Source organism: Antechinus flavipes, chromosome 2, assembly GCF_016432865.1.
Source record: "Antechinus flavipes isolate AdamAnt ecotype Samford, QLD, Australia chromosome 2, AdamAnt_v2, whole genome shotgun sequence".
NCBI classification, from domain to species: Eukaryota; Metazoa; Chordata; class Mammalia; order Dasyuromorphia; family Dasyuridae; genus Antechinus; species Antechinus flavipes.
In genome coordinates this window covers 339360429-339381024 of record NC_067399.1, presented here as the reverse complement: position 1 = coordinate 339381024, position 20596 = coordinate 339360429, and the positions used below count along the sequence as shown (strand labels likewise).

Here is a 20596-nt window from a genome sequence, read left to right as displayed (position 1 = left end):
GTATCTTCACTTTTTTGTTGTTGTTTATTTCCTTGGATCTCCTCCCCCCCGATTTTTTTTTCCTTTTTGATCTGATTTTTCTTATGGAACATGATAAATGTGGAAATACATTTATAAGATTTGCACATCTTTACCTATCCCGAATCACAAGATTTTGCAATGTTGAAAACTATCTTTGCATATATTTTGAAAAATAGAAATCTATTATAAAAAACAAAAAAAAAAGGAATTGTACTAACAGGAATTTTCACATGTTTTAAAAAGAGAAAGAAAGCTAGTGTTTAGTTACTTTCTATGCTAAAATTACATCAAACTTTTAAGTATCAGAAAAAGAAAAATATAGTTCGGATTATTCATTTTCTAAACCATTTATTTCTATTTCAATGATTTTTAGAACTGCTCAACAGGATTCTACACTGGTCCAGGTGATTCCAGACCAGATGTCCGTCTGATCTTTAGATTAAATCAGTCTCATCTCCCCAATTCACAAAGATCATTGAGAGTTAAATATCCAATGAAGAATAAAAAAAAAAAAAAGCTATCATGATACACTTTTGATCTTCACTATAGTTTTGTAAATGATATTTAGATACAATTCCTACTTGGTTTCAAAAAGCCCTTCATAACTTGGCCTCTTCCTATATTTCCAGTTATTTAATACTTTACTTCATCTACATACTCTGCAATTCAGTGACATAAAGCTCTTTCCTGTTGCTCACATAAGATATTCCATCTCGCAACTCTAGGAATTTTCACTTGATGTTTCCCATGCCATGCTTTTTATCTCAAGCTTCTACATTCCTTCAAGTCTCAATTAAGTTCCACCTTCTGCAAGAAAACTTTAGCATCTTTCCTCTAAGATTACATCCAATTTACCCAATATATATATCATGCTTGTATATGGCTTGCAAGTTTTCTCTAATAAGACAGAAGCTCTTTCCTTGAATTGAAATGCTACACACCCCTCTCCCCCCCAAAAAAAAAACTCAGCAAGACATTTACCCACTGCCAGTTTTAGTTTCCTCATTTGAAAAATGGGAATAATAGCGCATACTTCTTAGAGTTGTTGTGAAGATAATGGGTTTTTGTAAAATGTGTTGCAAAATATGAAGTCATATATTAATGGTCTTTATCATCATTTACAACCATCCTTACAATCATTTACCACAAAGAAATTAACAAGAAAAGAAAAACAATTGAAAAGCTATAATTCAATCTATTCTTTTGCTTAATTCCTCAGCCAGTAGAATGAATCTTCAAGTCTAAAGTTTGTCCATCCAAAAAAGATAGCAATATCAATCATGATTCATTTTATACATTTCAAAATATTTTAAAATAAACTAAGCTTGCATTTATAAAATCATGATGAAAAGAACTCTCAAAAAATATAACAACTGCAGAACTGCCTATATGTAAAACAAAATTATGTAGAAACCCAGAAAAAAATCATGCCCTGACATCTAATTTCATTGATATTGAGAACTCTAAGCTGAGAAAACTCCCTCTCCCAAATCAATATGAATCAAAAGTGGTATTTGAACCTTAGTTTTCCTGGTTTCCAAGACTATTCAATATATCATACTGTCACATCCTACTTTAAATCGTTACCTTTTTTAAAATTTATTTTCAAATCATCTGTGATTCTGTTTCCATATGACAATATAATACTTTGAAGTTTTTTAAGGTCAATAATGAAGACAGCTAAATGCCTCAGTGGACAGAGAGCTGAGTTTAGAGTTTGAAAGATTTAAGTTCAAACCTGGCCTGAGATACTGCCTGTATGCTGCTGGGCAAGTCACTTAGCCTATTGTTCCTTAATGCGTAAGAGAAGTAAAAAGCAAACCCTTCCCAGTATCTTGGACAAAAAAAATCCCATGGACAATATGGTGTATTGGAGTCATGGAGAGATGGACATGACTGAAAGATAGAACAATGGAATTAATGGTTTGAACATTAAGTACAATGATGAAGAGTTGGAGTCTTTTATAAAAACTCTATATTTTGTTATGTATTAGGATGTTTAAGTTTTGTCCTTAGTTTGCTCTTCAAAAATAATTACTAACTGATGGGAAAAAATACATTAATTCTTAACATAGGCAAACAATTTCCCTTCAAAATAGCTCTAACACTGAATTAGAAGCAGCTTTAGAGCATATTGTTTTTGAACACAGTTAAAATTTAGAGAAATAATTCCCAGCAATTCCTTTTTTAAAAGTCAAAATTTTTAGTTTTTTTAAAACATTTTATTTCAAAGCACGAAATGTTAAGATATATATATTCCTAGGTAAATAGTGGCAGGGGGAACAATAATTTAAGACAATAAATATATAAATTACTTACTACTGTTTCTTTGGCAGGAGGGGGCTTGTTCTGCTGGTTAGGAATCAGCACAAATGTGAGTGTGCCATGCATATCAGACTATAAAGAAACAAAAATGAAGTTTAGATATCAAGGCATACCAAGTTTTCTTATGAAACCTACTCAATAACCATATCATTAGCTAAAAGCTTATTTTGAGTACATTACTCATATACTATACCAAATTCTGTAAAGAGTGAGAGAGGTTTCCTGCCTTTAGTTTTCAATTAAAAGAAGTGAATTTAACTGCTCAATAAACATAACACAAATTACATAACATGACATAACAAACTACTACACACCTCAATTGGGGGCAGCTAGGTGGCTCAGTGAATAGAGAGTATCAGGCCTGCAATCAGGAAATTCATTCATCTTCCTGAATTCAAAGGGAGCCTCAGATGATTATTAGCTTTGATTCTGGGCAAGTCACTTAACCCTAATTTACCTCAGTTTTCTTATCCAGAGAGGAAAATAGCAAACCACTCTAGTATCTTTACCAAGAAAACCCCAAATGGGGGTTCCTCAAAGAGTCATACATGACTAAAAATAACTGAGCCACCACCAAAAAACCCTCAACAGATCATAGCTACATGGAAGCGAGTTTTTTGTGCCTAATTCAATGGGAAAATTATGAATTAATTCAATCCTCTTGGCTCAATGTAAAGGTTTGATTTGTCATACCAGATACGACACAGAAGAGCCACATAACTGCCACATTTCTCAAACAACTCCTATTCAGAGTTTATGTGATTGAAGGATTCAAATTAATTTTAATTCATTAGATTTTAATACACAGCTTGGGATGAGAAGCTTAATGTAAAAATCTATTTCCAACTTGTCTCTTTTCAACAATGAGATGAAGCAAGGCAATTTCAATAAACTTATGATGGAAAGTGCCATTTACATCCAGAGAGAGAACTGTGGAGACTGAATGTTGATTGAAGGATAATATTTTCACCTTTTTGGTGTTTGATTTCTCCTTGCATTTCTTTCCCCCTTTGATCTGATTTTTTTTTTTTTGCACAGCATGATAAATATGAAAATATGTCCAAAAGAATTGCTCATATTTAACCTGTATAAAATTGCTTACTGTCTTGTGGAAGGGGAAGAAGAGATAGAAAAATTTGCAACACAAGGTTTTGCAAAGATGAATGTTGAAAAAACTATTGTATGTATTTGGAAAAATAAATTTTTTTTAAAAAAGGGGGTGAGGGGAATCTATTTCCCCAGTCATAAATTTCCATCCTCCTGGGTTTACTAGTCATTTCACACACACTGGGTCACTATGTTACTTTCAGTCCAAATAATTACTGATATTACCTGAGTCATTTAGAGTACACAGGATAGAAGTGGAGATCAATAAAACCACAACTAAGGAATGTAACAAAGGTCAAAGTAATAAGTAGGATTGTACTTTAGGAAGTTATGGTAGCAAAAGTGGCAGAAGTGAAAAACCTTAATAACCCTTATCAAGACAAACTAGTTTAAAGGATAAAGAGATGGACTTCTACTATATCAACTTAAGTCAAATGTATGTATGATGACAAATTTCAGAGGAATACCAATCCACTTCCATCCCTTCCTAAAGCTATATAGCAGTCTGAAGAATTTAATGATAGGCTATTCTGAATTATCCTCATCACTGACTAATACTGAAACAATTAACTATTGAGGAACAGCATGATTGCTGTTTTCAGACACAAATGAAAATAGCTAAGAAAGAATGATGCTGATAACTGACTCTTAAATTTCATTGGTAGAGAATTCCCAGATGAAGAAACTCCCTATACCAAATCAGCAAATCTCTAGCTTAAAGCATTGAGAACTTGAGTGATTTGCTTCATGTTATAAAGCCTGACATAATGTTGGAGGCCAGCCAGACTTTAACCTAGGTTTTCTTGGCTTGAAGAACAGCTTTTTATATACCATTCCTCACTAGCAAAAGATTTTTTAAAATGTTCATCCCTAAAGTAAAGCAGTATTGGCTACCTGCCTCCAACAATAAAATCACATTTATAATATAAAGTTTAGGAGTGATTATGATGACATCAAAATTGTTCATTTTATTTTGGATTACCCTAACAAATACAAAGATAAGTAAACATCCTTTAGATGAGTAAACTTACCAGTAAGTCAAAAACCTCATTGACATCCTTCCCCCTGATTTCAATGCCATTAATCTCCAAAACTTCATCTCCTTCATGTAATAGTCCACTTTTTTCTGCAGCTCCTCCTTTTACTATCCGACTGATGATGACAGAATCCATTTCATTACGAACTGTAGCACCCTAAATAATCCCAAAATATAATTTGTATGAATCCACTAATCTGTCAAATATGCCTTCAATTTTCAATTATTTTTTCTTCTCTACAATTCTGTAATTCTATGAATCTGTTAACTTCAGTAAAATAAGATAAGTAGATAATGCCATATCTGATTTTGGCTTAAAAATGATCATAGGAAATAAAAGAACAAGTTCAGAAAAAAGAAATTAAAATACTGTATTAAATATTTAATTTCTAGGTATTTTTCTGCTCTAAACAGAAAAAAAGATAATTACATCACATAAATCAAGTCAAAAAGTTTTGAAATTATTTTTTCCACCACCAAAATTTTTCATTTCAAAACAATGAAAATCTTTTCCAGTTTCATTTATATAGACAGAAAAACAAAAGATGATGGACTAAGATTAGCTTCATTTGGGGCATTTGAGTCTGTCTCAAACAAATGACAAAGAGAAGATTAAGCACTCATAAAAATATAAAAAGAGAAACACAAAATATTCCATATTTCATTGAGAACATGGCTTTCAGAGAAAATTTCAAACACAGAAATGATTACTTTATTAAATTTGTTAAATTTCTCTGAAAAATGACAAAAACTTGCTATTTTAAAAGTCTAGGAAAATGCTTAAAACTACCTAATTCCTTTCCTTATTCATCAATCATATTATCAAGTAATATCTGTCACAATATTTTTAGTTGTATTTTTTATTTTATGAAAGAGTGCATGCATATGTGTACATACAAAGACACTTAGAAAACACTATGATCAAAATATAATGGGAAAATAGAAAATATACAACACAGTATTATGGTAATACAACTGAAATAAGCTAGAAGAAAAAAACTGCAAGCCAAAGGCTTCTACCAGTCATCATAGGATCATAAATTTGCTGCAAAAAGGGACCTTAAAAGCCATTCTACTTATTTTATAGGGGAAAAAACCTCAGATTTGTCAAGTAGTAGGCAAGATGTGAATCTCAGATGATCAAAAAGTTATCTAACAGGATCAGAACTATAAAACTCAGGCCACTCCTTTGCCCAGTGAACTATTATTGAAATTAAACCTAAATATGCAGTGAAAAAAGAAGGGAATACTTACTAATGGTATATCTCGAGCCTTTTCAATACGAACTATTTTTACAGTTTCCCCTCCATACTGGCCAATGCTCTCATAAACTCTCTCATCTGTGATGGACTCTGGCTGCATTTCCTGCTCAGCAACCTTATCATGAGCCAATAAGAGTGCCTGTAGGGTTTTGAGGGAAAAAAATTACTTCTACACAATATTTTTCCAACTGATTACTACACATAATGCCAAACTATACATAACTGTTAGAGTGATGTAACACTGTCAATAGATGATCAGTAGGTTCTGACTTTTTTCTCCAAATCTTTCTATATAAATTCATATACAATCCTTAAATTTAAATGCCTGCAATCATATATTTGTGTTATATGTCATGATGTCAAATATGTCAGAACTACTGGTGTTATGGGCCAGAACTCTGCACTTGAAACAAAGGATTCTTACAAGGTACTAAGTCAGTGGAATTGATAGAGACAATGGTTATCTAATTTAGCATGGTTCAGTATGATTGATTTAACCCTACAACAAATAATGATTTCCTAGTGATATAATGATTGGTTTATACTCAGTATGGAGCACATAAGCAGGGACTAAGAGACACAGAAGTGAAGCTCACAGAGGGTAGAGAAGACAGACAGGCAGGAGCTTAAAGTCTCAGAACCAAGGAAAGAGATAGGCCTCTAAGAAAGCTAACCGGGCCCCAGCAAAGGAGACAAGACCTAGAAAGAGATAATAAAGGATTTGGACTTTAACACCTGGTTGTACTTAAGGTGATTACTCTAATTAAAAGGAAGGCTGCTCCCAGAGATCCCAAGAAAACCCAAAAGAGAACATTACATACTGGCACACTGAAATCTCATGTGTCCACTGTATTTTCTTAAAGTTCAATTAAAAACTTTTTAACCCTATGAATAATAAAGAACTTACAGAAAATGGAAAATATAGCCAAAAGCAAAATAAAACTAAAAGAATTTGAAATTTCCTTTTTAAAAGGGAAAATGTTTGGGAAAATCAATAACCTTCCCCTACCCTAGTGGGCGTGAGGTTCAGAGAAAGAGATGTTCTAAACATTAAGTACCACCAGTGAACATAATACTGTCACCAATAAGTAAGACATGGAAATCCAGAAACATTTTCTACAATGCGCTTCATATAGCTCCTAAAGAACACACTGTACTACTTACAGAAAGTCCTCTGGATTCCAGAGGCAAATGAGAAGTGATATCCCAAGTGATGTTTAAAACATTCAACATAATAGCCATGTATATTTCCATCTATACTGTGTTGTCTCTTTATGCTTGTGGTACTGTCATTATTGTTGTAATTGTTTCTGATGATGCTGAAGATCCTTCATGTCACCCTCTATCAAGATCTGCCTGGCCATAACATAACAAACTACTTCATGAAAATCATGAACAGCAGAAGTGACTATCTTTCAGCTATCTACTATCACTATCTCAACTTAGAAGGAAATTGTGTGTGACATCAATAAGAAGCTATGTTGTGTTGCCTCTAGAAAATAAACTGCATCTAGCTATATCTAGCTCTAGTCTGGACAAAAAGATATAAGCTCCCTAAGGTTATCATTACCATTGGCAATGAGAAACCCTCTTCCAAAATCATTCTTTAGGTATGGAATTCTGTATATAAATATATGATATTAGCTTCAACCCAATCATGAAGTATGATATTATCTCTAATAGGCCCACCTATGCTGGCACATGGAGATCTATGTCCAAGTGGAAAATTACAATGCCAGTCAGAGAAAGCTGTGAAACTTGGTTATCAAGGATGAGAAAATGATTATGGTGGCTCTGCAGCTGCCTCCAGGGCTAGAGTTGGGCTCTGCCACACTCACTATAGAGTTCCTGACACAAGATGGATTGGCTTTCTAGCTCCATGGCCAAAGACTATATAGAATGAGAATTTTTCTAGCAGGGATGTCACTGAACAATCACTATAACACTACAACCTTTCCAGAAGACTGTGACACCTCCTTCCTTGAAGCTTCATCCTAGGCCCCACCACCAAAATAAAGGGTATTGGTTAGGGAGAAAATAAAGCAATACCACACTGCATAAGCATGCTTTGAGGTACCACCATAACTAAGACACAGATGATACAATACACAAAGGTATTATAGCACCAGCACAAAGAAAATCAAAAGAACTGCCCCAATTAAGCTCAAGTATTCTGTCCGGACTGGAGGCTTCCATCTTGTCAATCAGCAATACGGATTCTCCTATATTGTGCACAGCAATATGTACATAGCAAATACTCCTAAAATAAACAGTTGTAGTTGTTGATGACTTTTTTTTGTCAAAGGGTATGATGTGTTAATGCCCCTCAAATAAGATGATTTTGTTAGACTGTTTTCTTTTTGGTGTTTGATTCAAGTTTTAAAAATTGGAGTGGTAAAGATGAGGTATAGTTAAGTAGGTTAGAACAAATATCTCCAAAGTTTTACAGTGTATCTTTAAGATTCTGTTTATATATTTGAAAATTTTAAAGAAGTTATTGTATATATTGTATTGTTGTTTGTTTCTGCCTTACTCTCCAAAAAGAAACTGACTTTTAAATTAGTGGCACAGGTGGAGAAGGTCATAATGTAATATATGTAAATCATGTAATTCTTTAAAAAAAAAAAAAAAGTGTATCCTCTCCCTTAATATATAGGGGTTTTGTTTATTTTTAGGTTGAAGCCTTTTTTCTACTTCCCTTCCATCAACATATAAGTGAACCAAGATTTTTTAGAATCCACCTGGGAATTCAATGAGATTAGTTCCCCCGTGTGGATGAGATGAGGAACTCTGAATGTACATTAGCTTGAGACAATTTCAAATAAAAGTACATACATTAGAGAAAAAGAAAAATTGGGTAGTTTTTACTTCAAAAATATATAAGGCATACAGTAAAAGCTACATATGTAATAAAATATATTTGATTCACCAGTACACTGTCAGTCTGTCTAGTTTCTACCTGAATATGAGGAGCATTTAGCAAAGCATTTAACTCCTGTCCTTCCTTCTGATGGCTTGGTTTCAAAACAGCTTGTACCTACAAAGAAAAAGAAAAATTTTAATACATATTAAGTAATACTTAAGAAGGCTAGTTCTAGAAGATAGTAAATGTAAAAAAAGTCCAAATACTACTACTGCTATTGCTCGTACCATCACTATGTGTATTACTATGGAGGATCAAGGAAAGATAGGAAGGAAGCAAAAACAAGCCTCATAATTGAGGCTTCAACCTCATCATTGTGGCAAAACCTGTGCTAGTTTAACAGCAATATTCCTTACAAAACAGACCACAATAGATCATTCTTGAATGAAATCTTTCCAATGTAAGCTCTGATTACTAAGATGACTGGATATGGATTACTTCTGTTTTTTTCCATCTGTACCATCATGGGGTTGAAATGAAACTATTTCAAGAAGCTTTCTAGATCTAAAATTCTACAGTTCTAAAACATGCCACCTAACTAATGTGGTAGAGGGCCAACAGGGCTAGAAATGAGTTCAAAGGATTCAAGTTTGAATCTAGCTCTCCTATATGACAGAATCTTCTTTGTTCCTATTTCTTCCATCTATAAAACAAGAAGGTTGGATCTTTCTCTTGATGTCTCTCTAAGGTTCTTTCTAACTCCAAAGCTATTTACAGTGACCTTAGGATAAACAGAAGTAAATAAAGATGCTGTAAGAGTGAATATGAGAAAATTGACTTTTTTCCTTTGCATTTTATCTTTCTTATACCTAATATTATTATTAACAAGACTATTACAGCCTAATATGGTAGGTCTTACTGATGATTAAACAAGTGGCAATAAAATTTCTCATATAAGACAACATAGAAAATAACTATACTCAACTTTATGTAAAGGGAAACTTTATTGTTATTAATATATGATCGGGTTTAATCTTACACACCTAAAAATGCTGGTCCTGGAAGCAAAATAAGAATGTCGAAAACACACACAGAATACATACCTCCTGTGCAAGGTCTTGTGCATTGGAAATAAGAGGAAATGGAGGGCTGGCTTTATTCATATGCACTGTGACAGCATTGTGTATCTTAAATGCATTCTGGAAATCAGTATTTTGAACAAGTTGTAAAAGCAGAGCAATGTCATCCTGACTTTGGGAATCAACCAAAGTATGTTGAATATGCTTGAGTGAAGAGAACAGATCTTCCACTTCTGTCGGGGGGGGGGGAAAGTTGTTCAATATTAATCATTTAGCTTGCCTTTGCAAAATATGTTCTAAAATATTCTACTTCAGCAGGCATAATAACAGCATTCTAAATTTTTTTTACTATTTGACTGAGCAATATTATCATCACTGGAAAAAGAAAGGTTCTAGAAAAATAAAATTTCCAAGTAATGGATGTTTATGTTTTTAATTGCTATAACTGTTGAGTTTAATTATTACTGGTTACCTTTGATTATTAAATGAAGAGACTTAAACTAAAACTTCTATGCCTTCTTGAATATAGTACATTAAACATTTTCAAATCTTGACTATTTAGGGTTATAATTATAAATCTTAAATACTGAACTGTGACATAGCACAATTGATGCATTCAAATGTTACTGAGACATAATGAGGTGTTCAAGAGTTCATCCACTAAACGAAGTCCCTCTATATGAGTTTGTTTTTGTGGGGTTGTGTTAATGGGGGTTTTGAGATGTGGAGGTAAGGAAGGCAAGCAGGGTTAAGTGACTTGCCCAGGATCACACAGCTAGAAAATGTGTGGCTGAATCTGAATTTAATTCCTCCTGAATCCAGGACCAGTGCTCTATCCATTGTGCTATCTAACTGCCCTAATTGTGTTAGTTTTTAGTTTTTCTTTATTCCTCATTCTAAAAACTGTCATCTACTGAGGAAAATATTACATAAAGATAAATTTCAGTTGAATAAAGACTGCAGTTTTGATGTCTAATGTATCTTAGGTACTTAGGCAATTTTAAGACTTTGAAAAAATGTCTGCCTTTTCCCGAGTTTAGATGAATAATGTCACTAAAGAAAATCTAAAGAAATAAGAAAGGCTAGTAATTACCAGGGGAAAGTATATATTTCCAAGTAAATCAGTCATTTCTCTACCAAAGGAATTGAGCTACAGGCTTCTGTCAGATAAGAAACAGAAACTGATTGAGTAGTTCTTAACCTATTTGTGAAGTCCAGAATCATTACCGTATTGAAAATAGGTGGCAAAGTGAATAGAGTGCTAGACCTGGCATCAGGAAGACTAATCTCAGCCACTATGGGACCAGGAGCAAATTATTTCACTTGAATCTATCAATTTTTATTAAATGCCATTTCGTTTTGAAAATACTAAGTTTAAGACTCATCATCCAATTTGAGATGGTAAAAGCAGATGGGAATGACAGGAGGTCAGCAAAGAAGATTAGGTAGGGCAGGATGGTAACTAAATTCATGGGAGTTGATTGAATCACCAAGTAAAATAGTATCAGGAGAAGGTCAAAGACAGAATCTAGTAGGATATTTATAGAAGATGATTTAGCAGTATAACCAGGAGAAATTCTTGTCCTGAACACTTAGAAGAGAGTTTCAAGAGTATCAAGAGAGAAGAGTGTGAAAGGCTACACAGAAAGGTTAAGGAGAATGAGGACCAGAGAGCATCTGGAGAGGGTAGTTTTAAAGAAAAAAATGGGAGGAAAAGAAGGTGGAGGCATATATTATAGATGGCCTTTCTCCAGGAGTTTAGCCTCATTAGGCAGAAAAGATATGGGGACAATAGAGGCTCTAGAGAGGATTTCTTCCTGGACTTTAAGGAATGAGTCAGCAAAGAGGGAGAGATAAAAATAAGTGATAGGATGGAGATGAGAAAGGAGACAAAGGGTGGGAGATGGAATGGAATAGAATGGAACAATTTTAAAAGGAGCTTTTTTTGGGAAGAAGTCACTTCATCTTACAAGGGGGAGAAGATAAGAGTCATAAGACAGCTATGTGATAGAAGAAAAAAGAAAAGGAAAGAAGAAGCTCTCAGCAAATGGCCTAAATTCTTTTTCCTGTAAAATATAAGCCAAAGATCTTAGATGAGAGAGTGAGGGGAACCTGGATCTATGAGAGATTTGAAGAGGGACGAAAAGGTTTGAAAAACTGTTGTGAGGAATAGCATGGTGAGGTGATAAGGAAATAACAATAGGATTGCATAATAGCAATTAGGACCCAATTAAGGTTGTGTATTATCCATGTATAGTGGAACTAGTCAGAATTAATGCTGACTTTCCCCCCCAGTTTGCTCAATACCATGTTAATAGAAGCAAAGATGGAAAATGGAAGGAAAGACCCAAGGTTGAGGTTTTGCAGTGGTTAATCAGCAATTTGATTAAGAATGGTATAAATTCAAGAGAGGGGGGCAGTGAATAATAGAATTAGTTTAACAAGAGATCAAGATTCAGAAAGAAGAGAATGGCTAATGAAGAGAAGATTGCCTGAGAGAGAATTGAAAGGTCATGGGATTGCAGATCACAGTGAGGAGGAAAGTAAATAGATTATCTTCAGACAAGTGAACTTTGGAGCTTTTGAAGAATTATATTATATTTTTGGGTGGAGTCATGATCAAGAGCATGACTATTTTTGTCTGTGGCTGAGGTGAGGTAAAAGAATAGTTCTAATAGGGTAAGGAACTGAGTAGTATGAGTACTCCAAAGAGTCTATATGTTGAAATCTAAAATGAGGGAAGAAGAAGGGAAGAAAAGAAAAATTGGGAGTCATATGTTTATGTGATATTTAAATGAAGTAAGAAGAGTGATCTGGGTATTTTAAATAAGAGCCACCAGCATTCTGATTGAAATTCATGAACCTAAAAGGAAAATGAGCCTCAGTTTCAAATTTCCTATAGCTTCAGTTTCCCCACCTAAAATAGAGTTAATAATAGTATCTCCCTCTACAAAGTTGTTGGGGAATTGAATAATATGAATATTATTACTTGTGATATCATTACTACCATCATTATTGTTATTAATATCATGTTAAAATAAACACATACTTTAAAAACAAGGATAAATAAGTTTCAAATGCAATTTATTTATATTATTTTATATTTAATAGTTATTATTATTTATTGTGGGGATCAAATGAAGCGCTTAACACAATGCCTAGCACATGGTAGGTGCTTAATAAATTATAAATGTTTATGCCGATTTAACCATCTTTACCATTTTTGGCTTGTCAGGTCAGTGACAAGGTAGGAGCTGAGATATTTCCTGGGTGTGCTTGGGACTCTCCCTGCAGGGACTAAATAAATACTTTTTCTTTGTATTTCTGATTAGTCAATTTGGGGAACGGGGTCTAGCACCCCTCCCACACAATATGATTTGATTATATACAGACTGTCTGATGGAACAAATTTTGATATAATTAATCACAGAATGATCATGGTATAGATAAAAATAAAAAATTTCACACTGAAGATGAAAAAAAATCTCTGGGAAACTATAGGATTTTATCAGTCAAAATTTTACTGATTTCTAACTACACTACAAAGCAGTAATTCCCAAAATAGATTATTCTAGTTAAAAAATAGCAAAATAGACTAATAAACAGATCAGTTATACATGAAGAGGGAAAGGGAGGAAAAGAGATGAAACAAGAGAGGGGAGGGAAGTAGATGAACAGGGAAGGGGAAAGAGAAGAGAAGAACAGAAGTGATGGAAGGTAATCTCAGAAAGGCAGTACCAGTTGGAGGAAAAGCTGGAAAGGCCTTTTGCAAGTGGTAGGATTTAAGCTGAATCAAGAAGGAAGCCAGGTAAAAGGCCATGCATTATAAACACAGCTAATGCAAAGGCACAGAGTTAAGATCCAGAATATAATATTCAAAAGAAAAGGAAGCAAAATGGAAAAATATATGTCTCATTCTGCACCTGTAGTCTAAAACTTCCTGCCAAGAAGTAGAAAACATGATTCATCAACAGTCTTCTGGCATCAAAACTGACTTACTGCTCTGATTAGAGGAGCCTTGACAAGGAGAGAGAAGAAAGTTTGGAACTGCTATGAAGAATACAATGAGTTTAGGTTGAAAACATAAACGTATAGATAATTCAATCAGCTTGATTTTTATTCACTCCAACTCTACCCAGCAGGTATAGGTAAGAGAAAAGGCATAAACATTTATAATTTATTAAGCACCTACCATGTGCTAGGCATTGTGCTAAGTGCTTCATTTGATCCTCACAATAATCTTGAGAGGTAGGTGTTATTATTATTTCCACTTTAGCATTGAAGAAATTCTGGCAGACAGTCATTCAATTACTAATTACTAAGTATTTGAGGCAAAATCTAAACAGTCTTTCTGACTTCAGATTCAGCATTTTATCTTCTATACCACCCAAATGCCTAATATGAATGAAGGAGGCAGATAGGACTAATTCAGGACTGAGATCTGGCAAGGTATATGATCTGAGAGAGGTAGGATTAGGGGACCAGTAATTCAAGGGCAGACAATTTTAAGTCTGTCTAGGCATTTTTAATTTAAAAACTTATTTAAAGTTTTCTGCTAGCAAAATTATCAAATGCTAAAACAATTTCATCCACTGAAAAATGTTATATCCAACAGAAATCCTCAATCCTATAGTTTATCATATTTCTTCTTAACTCTATTCTTAATGTTGATAACAAAAAGTTAATTATCACTCTGTATAAAATTATTCCTACAAATTTTGAATTTATAGAAATGCAGGAGACTAGACATATAAACTAAAAATACAATTTACATTTGACTTTGGGTTAAAAGCATATTTAATAATTGGCAATCTGAGATTTGACATGGCAAGAAAATAGTCATAACTACAGAGAAGCTTTTTATATAGCAAAAGAGTTAGTTGTTAAATATGTTATTCTCCTCCCTAAATCTTCTCTAAACCTTAGCCTACATCAAGAGAGTGCAATAAGTCAGCATAGAAATAAGCTATTAATGAAGTCTTTAATGAAGTCTTTAGAATCTCTTATCTTTATATGATCTTTAAACAAACTGTCTTGAATTAATTTTATTTACTTATTTATCATTATTATTACTTGACCTACTTAAGAGTAGATGGGCCTTATGTCTTTCTCAGTAGAAAGACTGATTATGTAGACCAAATAAATAATTCTTTTAGCTTTTCCTCAGAGATCCTATTTTCCTTTCTAATCTATGTGACTTTTCAGAAACCTCAGTATTCTAATAAGGTTACTCAACAAGTTACATCATTATGTTAATTTCTTTTTACTTTGAACCTAAATCAAGCCATAAAAGTCAGCATTAATCTTGTCTAAAGATAGAAAATAAAACATCCACTTTGAAATTCAGTGACTCCTAGGTAACTTTCTAGGATTTTTAAAGTTAATTTTGCTAGAGCTAATTGGCTATATTGTTCCTCCCAAACCTACCCCAAACTACCTTATTTTGAACTTTTTAATGGTTATTTTGAATTCTAGCCTTAATTTTTATTTATTGACATCTATATCAAGAGTGAAAAATGATTTTAATATCAGAACCAAAATATTTTCTTTTTTTAAAATAGCTCATCCAGACTAACATTATGCCACAAATAAATATTTTGCATCTAATTTCTGTATATCTTTATCAAGTTGATGTCATAGCTTTCTCAAAAGCCCTCCAAGTAAAAAAACTACTTCTCTGATTCATTTGTTACAGAATAAAATCTGAACACTCAGTACTAAATTTATAAATTTAGTCCTCAAGCTAATTATATATAGCTTATGATTTTAAAAAATGTAACTTGTTTAAAGGTCATTCTTTGAGTCTTAGCTCATAGTAACATAGATCTAAGTTGAGAGAGATCCCAGAAAACACCAACTAACAAATTTATTTTACAGATTAGGAAAATGAGATTCTAGGGAGTTTAAGGAATTTGTCAAGGACCCAAGTCGTAATGTTAGGCAAAATTTGAATCCAGGTCCTATAAATTCATTCAGAATTTTCTACTATGCAGTTCTGTATTCTTATACAATTTATGTGAAATAAAAACTTACTTATTATTACAGTTAATAAGTGACTTCTGTCAAAGAACACAATCCATTCTTTATAGCACAGGTAGTACTTTCATTCATTGATTATGCCCTGCCCCCATTTCATATACTATTCCCTAAAGAAGGGAATCAAGTGTTCTATTAAAACATTAAAGATACAGATTCAAAGAATAAACAATTCCTATTTGCCAAGAAGCTGATACTCTAGTGCAGGAGGCAAGTACACATAAAATTCTGCTTAGAGAGACCTGTGATTGTATTTATGTGAATACTCCTTCCAACCATATAGATAGACCATATTCATACACTTTTAGCCTGTTTAATTAATGTCTATGTCCTCTTGGACATTAACTTCCCCCTCCGTGATTAAAAAGAGAAGGGAGAGGGAGGATGCAGAGAAAGTATCAATTTTGGAGATTATTATAAATGTATGATGGATTGTAAGTGGATAAAGGTTGTAAAAGAAATCTAATCTAATCTACTCATTTTACAACTTTAGAGGAAAAATTGTTCAGAAACAGAGGCAAAACCTGAACAAGTCCTCCAACTCCAAATTCAAAGCACTTTTTTTCTGAACCACAGCCTCCAATATAAAGTATCAATGATAACCTTCTCTTAATTATCCTTTTCTAAAAATTCTGAACTAAAATATAATAAATGAAAATATAAGTATAGCACAATGATTAGTCAGGCAGATCATCATTCAAAATTCACATCTGAACCAAACTGTTTGAATGATCCTAGGCAAATCACTTAACCTGCTTCAGATAACTCTTTAATGCTTTTTACTTAGAAAGCAAATGCAAATTCTGCATCAACAGGCAATATTTCTATCCTCTATTGAGGAATTACGTTTTTCCCTACATCAATGAAAAGAGATTAAAAAAAAAAAAAAAAAAAAACCCAGGAACATCTAGTGTGAAAAACACATTCATTTCTTGAAAAGGAAAAAATAATTTGAGCAATGCTAAATTTAGATTAGATTTTTTTTAAAGGATCTAATTGGGTATTGATTTTTTTTAATCTTGAATGTTGGAAAGTTCTTAGAGCTAGGACACAGACATTAGTACTAAATAATATGCTTCAGAGGGAATTATCATAGTCACAATCTCTTAAAATATTTACTAAGCGCTAGGCTAGGTGTCTTCTATGATCATAGATAACACAAATGCATAAAAATATTTACAAATTAAATAATATATGAGTTCCAGGCTGCTCCTATATTTCAGGTTGAAGATTTGAACCAAATGAGAAATTTGTTGTCCATATTAACTATTAACAAAACAGCAACAACCCAGAAAGAATGAAAATTCAGATAGGATATACCAATGATTCATTTGGAGACAGATGACCCTGCCATAGTGGTGTACCTGATAAGAAAAGTTTCCTAACCCTAAGAAGTCCCATTTCCCCTTGTGCTAAGACTTTGCATTTACCGGATCAACAAGCTAAATCTTAAGTCTTCAAAATTCCGAAATGAGCATACTAATTTTGACAATATTGTCCCAATATTGATGTGCCTTCTAAAAAAAAATTCAGGCTGAAATAATGGGTAGTAGCAATGAAAGATTCAAAGTCATATTAATGAGTAATGTCTTTGGATGTGCTAGAGTTATATTAATGAATAATATGGGTTATGTTAGAATAATTTATTCCCCTAACTTATGTTACAGGTCCCCCCCCCAAAAAAAAAGTGAAGTGAGAACAGTTGGAAACCACTGTACATAGTATCAGCAACACTGTACAATGATCAACTATGAATGACTTTGCTCTTCTCAGAAACATAAAGATCCCAGATAAGTACAAAAAACTTATGATGAAAAATACTATCTACAACTAGATAAAGAACTGACTGAATGCAGATCAAAGTATAATTTTTCCATGTTTTTTTTTCCTTTTTATCTGTTTCTTCTTTCAAAACTGTAACTAATATAGAAATATTTTGCATAACTGTATATTCATAATCTGTATCAAATTGCCTACCATTTTAGGAAGGGGGAAGAGGAAACAAATTAGGAACTCAAAATTTCATAAAAATGAATGCTAAAAATTGTCTTTACACATAATTGGAGGAAAAATAAAATAATTTTAAAAAGAAGTGGAAATGACAGATGAAAGACAAGGAAAATGATGAATGCTGGAGGGTATGTGGGAAAACTGTTGGTTTGTTGGTGGAGCTGTAAAATCGTCCAATTCTTCTGAAGAACAAATTGGAACTATTCCCAAATGACAATAAAACCGTGCATATCCTTTGACCCAGATATACACCACTAGATCTATATTCCAAAGAAATTTTTAAAAGGGCGGGGAATAAAATTATAGCAGTTTTTTTTGGGGGGGGGAGAAGTGGAGGTGGCAAAGAATTGGAAATCAAAGGGATGCTCACCAACTGGGGAATGGCTGAATAAGTTGAAATATATGATTGTGATGGAATATTGTTGAGCAGGATGGTTTCAGAAAAACCTGAGACTTACATAATTTATTTTGTGCAAAGTAAAATGAGCAGAACTAGGAGAACACCGTCCACAGTAACAGTAATGAACATTGTGAAATTGTGAAAGACTTAGTACTCTGATCAGGACAGTGATCCAAGACAATTCTAAACCATGATGAAAACCTCCAGAGAGAGAACTGCTGAACTATGAATGCAGAGAGAAGTTTCTCTTTTTTAAAAAACTGCTTAATTTTGTTTTGCAACATGATTAATATGGTAATATCTTCTGCATAACTTCACATATAACTTTTTTTTATAAAAAGACAGGGGTGAGAATTTAGAATTCAAAAATATTTTTACATGTAACTGGGAAATAATCAACTAAGTAATTTTTTAAAAAACAGGAAAAAATAATTGTTTTTTAAAACATTTAAGAGCAAATCTATGGGTGCTAGATAAATTTATAGAAATGTTCACTGAATAGCACTACATTACTATGCAATAATATAAAATAAATGCTAAGGAAAAAAAATTAGTTATATGGAGGAATATTTATTTCAATTTGACATGTATACCATACTCAACACTGAAGTTCATTTTTTTAAAGTTCTATTTTTGCCCTTCTCTTCTTGATGTGCTTTTTGTGTCTATTACTTTCCTGGTGATATTCTTTTATGCACTTAAGAGAAGCCTCTCTTAATCTTCCAAAATTAATTGAAGTGACTCATGTCTTCTTATATTATCCCATAAAGGGATGTTCACAAAGTGATCAACCCATGATAAAGGATTTATTTTAAATATTACTTTATAGGCTTTAATGGCAAATTGGTCATCTATCTTGCTTTTCTCATATTATAGTTGCTTGTTTCCATAGTTCATTCTATACCATTTCAACTGCCAAATAATTTCTGTAGTTATCTGAGGCAGTAAATAATAGCATAATTCTCACTTCTAACTTATATTTTAAATAACACTGATGACATATCAATGAAATAGCTCTCAAAATATTCAATTAATAAAATTTTGGAATTATATATACATAAATAAATGAAGCCCAATTTTCCTCATACTAATATTTCTTATTTATGAAATTCTGACATTCTAAATAGAAAATCCAGTTCATTATACCTATATACATAAATAAATGAAGCCCAATTTTCCTCATACTAATATTTCTTATTTATAAAATTCTGACATTCTAAATAGAAAATCCAGTTCATTATACCTTTAAAAATATTCTATTAACAGTTATTTTCCTTATATTGAAAATTCATAAAAGATTTTCTTAACCATTACTCACTCAGTCAACATATCAAAAATTTAAAAAATTGTATGTCTACTTACAACAGGTTGGAAGTTTGTCTTATGGAAACTGAAAGCTCCTTCCCAATCAAATAGTTCCTTCCATCCTGCCCTCATTTATAAGACTCTGACTGTTTCACTTCTAAGCACTACCAGGAATGCAATGGGTATTTTAATCAACCTACACTAGATTGCAGAGGAGTGTCTCTGTTATAATTTAATGTAGTAGCAAATTGTGAAGAGGGGGAAAGAAGAATAATTTCAGGAAAAAGCTGTAACACTTCATTTTTCTATAAGAACATAAAACAGTATACATCAAAATTAAAGGAAATACAATTGACAACAACAAATTTCAGAAACTTATCTTACAGTGAAGAACTGTATTTAATGGGTTCAAAAAATTCCTTATCTGTCACATCTAAAAAAAAATCTCTCAAAATAAATAGTTTTTTAAACTAAATTTAAACTGTTCAAACAATGTAAGAAAAGCATTCCTAATTCCTTCAAAGGTCATTCTGAAGACTTTTTTTATACAGCACAGGAATTAAAACTAGATTATAGATAGGTAAAGGCAAAGTAAAATGAAGGGAAGTATGGGAGAATTTAATGTTTTGTTCCCATAGAAGAATGGTACTTAGGATTTCATTCAAGTCAAATAGAAATACAGCAAGTTAGAAATAAGATAAAATATTTAATAAAATTGAATTCTATTTTTCTGTACTTAGGGGAAATCATCCCATACTTCATTAGATAGATTTGGCTAAACTATATTTCTCTTTATTTAAAGCTTTCACATGTTTGTGCTTAGGGAGATCTTAAATAAATCTATTTAAGTAAGGAGCCCAGAGCAATGATTTCCCACCTGATTGCTTTCATTTATCTCCAGAATTCATATTCTTGCAAAATCATATCAACTCTATATAACTTGTAAATCTATCAGTACTGTCTCCCTCTGGATTCCTTCCTAATTCAGAGTTCCCCTTCCAGACCTTCCATTTAAGAAAAGGGATACTTTATCATCATGCCCCAGTGCTCAGTGGAATGAAGTTTCATTCCACTTTTCAACTTTTTACGTGTTGTCTTCCCCCAAAAGACTGTGAGCTCCTTGTGGTTAGACACTATATTATGCCTTTCTTT

At 32.7% G+C, this 20596-nt stretch overlaps 1 protein-coding gene across 3 annotated transcripts in view; it reads right to left on the bottom strand.

Moving 5' to 3' along the window:
* The window catches only part of PALS1 (protein associated with LIN7 1, MAGUK p55 family member), a 115386-nt gene that overhangs the window by 31165 nt on the left and 63625 nt on the right, over window positions 1-20596 (bottom strand). For all 3 annotated transcript variants that reach the window (XM_051977863.1, XM_051977862.1, XM_051977864.1), the window contains exons 3-7: window positions 9718-9926; window positions 8711-8788; window positions 5744-5890; window positions 4485-4646; window positions 2341-2418 (exon numbers count right to left, since the gene is read on the bottom strand). In XM_051977863.1, the coding sequence (XP_051833823.1) occupies window positions 2341-2418; window positions 4485-4646; window positions 5744-5890; window positions 8711-8788; window positions 9718-9926 (674 nt within the window). The remainder of the gene's footprint in view (window positions 1-2340; window positions 2419-4484; window positions 4647-5743; window positions 5891-8710; window positions 8789-9717; window positions 9927-20596) is intronic.